At 45.0% G+C, this 5,263-nt stretch overlaps 1 protein-coding gene across 2 annotated transcripts in view; it reads left to right on the forward strand.

The window, feature by feature from the left end:
* Positions 1-469: 469 nt before the first annotated feature.
* The window catches only part of rbfox2 (RNA binding fox-1 homolog 2), a 31,209-nt gene continuing 26,415 nt past the window's right edge, over positions 470-5,263 (forward strand). For both annotated transcript variants that reach the window (XM_083694226.1, XM_083694227.1), the window contains exon 1: positions 470-1,536. In XM_083694226.1, the coding sequence (XP_083550352.1) occupies positions 1,291-1,536 (246 nt within the window). In that variant the 5' untranslated portion in view covers positions 470-1,290. The remainder of the gene's footprint in view (positions 1,537-5,263) is intronic.

A 5,263-nucleotide genomic window follows, 5' to 3' on the forward strand; every position in this document is an offset into this window, starting at 1 on the left:
ATTAGCATAACTACTGTATTGCGTTTAATAATGTTAACATATGACTAATATATATATTTAGTTTTTTATCAGAGGACAATATGGTATTGTGACCATATTGCAATGTTTCTTTTAGGCACCATTGCAAGCACTATTGTGAAGCCCTACGGAAAGGCTTTTTTCAGTGCCTGCACGGAAAATTATGCGTCTCTGGTCGAGCTAAAGATCCGTACAAACTTCAAATGGCCGTAAGTGTTAATATGGCACTCGCATGCCCCCATTGAAATGTGCAAGCACTGCGGCACACTGCGTTATTTGATAGCTGCATGGCTGCCAAGCTTTGTATGCATGTGTGTTCAAAGGGGGGAGAGAACGGAAGATAGGAGGAGGACGCACGACGAAGGGGAACGAGGGAGGGAAGGGGAATGACTACACGCGAAGAGGGGGGAGGGAGGACAATTTCCTTTCTATAGCGCACACGCCGCAAGAATATACACCGGGATACGGACAGAAAAAATAGGGAAGAGGGGGAAGGAAATACCGCAGCCCGTTGTCTTTGTTTGGGGGAGATCTTAACGCAGAAAGGAGGAATAACATGGGAAGAAATCTCTCGTGGGTTGACTTTCAATAACCCCTTCTCTATGGTAAAAAGTCTCGCTAATATAGACTGGAAAAAAAGGCGACAGGGAAGACATGTTTAGTGGTTTTTGTCTTGAGGTTGAGGTAGGATGTTGATGTTTTACCGTAAAATATTTCTGTCTCAGGCACAAACAATAAGGGGATATTAGTGAACGGACATTGTTCATGGCAGATTATATCTAGTAGTTTAATTAGTTTTGTTTTATGAATCTATTAAATCGCTTATAGGCCTTCAGGCTTAATATTGTTGTACATGGGCAGTAAACATAAGGTTATTCTTAGTGAAAATTAGCTGCCCAGGTATTTGATGATAGGTATTTTAGAATCGGAACACAACCATCTTAATTCCAGTAAGGCAAACACATAGACTATTGAATGAGGGACATTAGTAGGCCCTACATAGTGTAGCTGGATACTTGTATAGAATTTGTTGATCTAATTATACATATCATATTTCAATTCCATAGAGCGGTTGCATAATAGAAAACATTGAGAATAAACCCAGCCTTTTTTTTTTGCCGAATAACTCCAATCGTTTTCGAACAAGCCGCATTTTTGGCATAGCCCTGTCTTCAGGGAAAGATCCCTACTGAGACCAAGGTAGAAAGGGGGCCAGGAATAGGTGAGAATTCCCAATTTAGAAGTAGACGGGGAACGTAAGGCGCTTTTTAAATGTTAATGTCGACCGACGTAGCATCAATCATGCTGCCTGTATCCCGGGGTCTAATGGACCGGGATAGAGAGCTGGACACAATGGCTGGAGTCCATCCCAACTCGAGCGGAGCTCCTGCAGTTGTCCGAGGGATGAAGCGAGGAGACCCGGAGCCCGAAGCATCGGCAGCTCTGGTGGAATCGGCCGGGGCGGAGTGCAAGCGTCCTCGGATTGACGGATCTGGAGTTGTCGCCGAGGTTGGCCAGGTGAGAGGAGTGGGCTGATGCTGCTACTGTTGTTGATTTATCAAAACAATACGCCCACTGTCATGATATTTAACCAAAACATACACAAAGGACTTTTACATTGATCTCATAGGGATGTTTTTCGCCGAGCCTACCATGTTGTCTACTCTAGGCCTTCATGACACGCACCCGAGATCCACAACTCAAGCAATCTGGATCACACTCGAATTAGATATTATGCTAATTATCACCAAACCCTTTAAATCTTTTCACTAGTGTCGCCTGACCGCTTGAGAGTTTCACGGTTTGACCCGCAGGGGAGAGGTTCCAAATCTATTTGCTTCTGCTCACGAACGATAGACTCCGCAATGGAGGTAAAATGTTACCTTTCGCCGTGAAATAAACTCAACAGCAGTAGTTAGAGTACAACAAAAGGTGAACTCCCCATTGTTGGTGGGATGAACGTTGCTACATTCTTGGCCTGCCTAATGATGCTGCTCCATAGCGGTTACGTTATAACGAACCCCGAAAGCACAACTACCCGTGTCACGGGCAGCGTGTTTTTGAATCACCAGGAATGTAAACAAACGTGACCTTTTATCATGCTAAAAGACACTTGTACTTCGTCTGGCGTCGTTGTGTTAATTGGCATTTGGTTATAATGGAAATCGAAGTCAATGTTTGCGTGTGTGATTTTTGGGGGAAGGGGGATCAAGAGGATGAGTGACTCGGGGGAGGGACCTTTTAAGTAAACAACGGCAGCCCTTTTATGAGGGCTAATCACTGCCCCTTGCTGCAGGCCTAGCTTATATAGTGTACTATTACTTTAACATAGCCTACAGTAATAACCCCATGTTTCTGTCAAGAGCAGATGTTTGCCCCATGGATATGGCAATTGGTGAAGCCATTGCAGGCTACCATTACACCAGTCATGTTTCAACCAATTTTAAATTGCTGGTGTGTAGGTGATTTTCAGTGATAAGAGCCCATCTTTTTCCATCTCTGGAGAAATGGAGGGGCAGGACTGATGCACTGAATGTATCATTACGTTGCATTATTCAGTTGCACAGGAGGTTAACCGATCCATCAGGAGATAAAAACACAATTTCCCTGCTATCATAAGTAGCTGTAATGGAGGTGAAGTGGGCCGTTTGCTGCCCTGGCTACGTATTGAGGATGTTTAATGGCTGGAGCTGCTACACATAGCTGCTCCTTTCTAGGAGTGCTGCTGAAAGACAGGCTTTAATGCACTTAATACAAACAGTGTGTGTGTGTGTGTGTGTGTTTGTGTGTTTGTGTGTGTTTGGATCAATCTCCCTCAGCCCCTAAAAAGTTATTGAGCGTCTGCTGTGTTGGCCAGTCCGGAAATGAGGGAAAAAGAGAGAGTGAGAGAGAGCGAGGGAGAGACAGACAGAGAGAGATTTCCCCCCCCTCTCTCTCCTAGAGTGGGCGCAGATTTGCCCTATCACTAGCAGTAAAGAGGCTTTGTTTTGGCCTAACGGGATCACCACTCGTACTGGAGGGGGCTGTATAACCACGCTGAACCCTGAGATCCTTATCTAAGGGAGAGGATTAATGGAGCGCACACACACACACAAACCGCGTAATGCGGGCTTTATAGCTAAGCACCATATTGTGACAACCTCACAGTTTAATTGCCAGTGAGTAAACAAAATCTGGATATGTATGTATAGATTGTAAGCATAGTTCTGTCCCACGGATAGTTAATACACATTTGCCTGCGATGTTATGAATTTGGTTTATACGTTAAAGCTGGAGTAATTAACCTTTTAAAGCAATTCTGTCTTCTCATTCCCCTGACCTGATGACACCATTAATATTACACTGGAAAGTAGGTTAAGAGATATTTATCTCTCCTGCTGAAATGAGAGCGCTAAGCTTTCCAAGAAAGAACTTCAAAAACGCGTGCTTGCACTTCTCCCGACTTCTCTGGCCCTCTCTGGGGAAAAAAGGTGAATATGAAAAAGTGTTTCCTTACGTGCGACTTCAGTCCTCCTAAAATACTCGAGTAACTGGCCAAGTTTAGCACTCTTTCTCTCTCTGTCTCGCATTCACTCATTCTCTTCTTCCATCAGCTGAGAGCCTCGTTCATATTTTTGGACACTGCTAACATCATCACGGCCGGAGTGACCTTTGAGTAACGGTAGTCAGACAGGGTGTGGTAGTAGTGAGCCTTCCTATTGCACCATCTCACTCCAGTCCTGCCTCGTTATGTCGTGTGTCATCAGTGACACAGATGTCTTTGTCAGTTGTCAGTTCAGTCATGATCCGAAACCTGATTGGATTATGGATACATCTGACTTTCACCTGAATGAGCTGCTATTGAACTGCCTCCCCACCCATCCTCAGCAGGGAAACACACACACACACACACACACACACACGTACGTCAAACCCTTTTTCATTTTTTGTCTTTGATCCAACATGCGTGCTTAGCATCAGAGCCTTCAAACCGAGGTCTGATTTTGCGATGCTGAGGGGTTGTCTGATTCAATTCCATCTCGGTCATGCAGAGAGCTCCCCATGCATTTGTTGTCATTCTGCGTAGGAACTTGGGGCGGGGGGCGGGCTAACCTAATAAGGAAATGCCTTGGGTGACGGTGGACAAGGAAAAATGACTTGACTAGAAACATCACTGTAGGTGGAGCACCCCCGGTGTACTTTCAATTCTGTCGTGTCCCGAAATAGAACGTAAACGTCAGCAAGAAAAATGTACTCCCGCTGCTCCCGAGAGTTGAGTTGAGAATATTTATTTAGTTTTTGTTCCCCATTTCTCTCTGAAGGATGATGACTGGTCTGTCAGCTCGATTACGGCCCAGACTCAGACCGGTGGCTTACGCTGCACTGGGGTTCACGTCTCACCGATGCATTGCGTTGGCAGGATTTGCCCTGAAGCACAGATCTAGGATCAGTATTTATTTCCCCCCAGTTCTAGTGTTGAGTCCTATCTAGAGGGTTTAGCCCCCTTGTACAGCGTTGTGACACCATGTTTTCACCGTTCAACACCGTCCCATTTACTCTCATTCATGGTGAGTATTTAGATTCTAGGCCTGATTCTGTATGTATGGCTCCTGTGCTAATTGGCAGGTAAATGGATAACAACAACAACAATAACAAAAACAACACAACACTAGAATGGCACACATAAGACAACATCCACTAACACCATTCCTGGACCCCATTTGCTGCCTTGTTGAGCGTGGAGCAAGATCCCAAAACATTTCACTTAGTCTATTACAACTGTATGCGATATATGTGACAAATAAAATTCTGTTTGATTCGATTTAAAACAGCATAGGGTCTCCGTGACGAGGAGGAAGCGTGCAAGATAGGGAGAGCTTGAATAAACTTTGGGATGCTCTGGCTGTCCACGGAGCTTAGCACATAAGTGCTTTGTGGATGAAATGGATTCACATCCTCCTGAGTGCATCGCTAGCTCCCAGGTTGAGCTGTGTGATTTTGGGAAGAAACTAAATGTGCTTTCTTTCTTCCCCCAGTCGGGCTAGAGTTAGCACTAAAAGAAAGTGGTCTTCCCGAGTCACGTGATGATTGAATAACCTGGTGCTGGTGGCTTGGGAAATTGGAGAGGGATACACACACACACACACACACACACACACACCACGACCTCCTGTAGCTTTGGAGAGCATTGGATACATGTGTACAAGGGATTATCACAATCCTGTGAACTGGTGATGTGAATGAGAAAGTTGGACCTTACGACGTA

This window comes from Argentina silus, assembly GCF_951799395.1.
Source record: "Argentina silus genome assembly, chromosome: 22".
Lineage (NCBI taxonomy): Eukaryota > Metazoa > Chordata > Actinopteri > Argentiniformes > Argentinidae > Argentina > Argentina silus.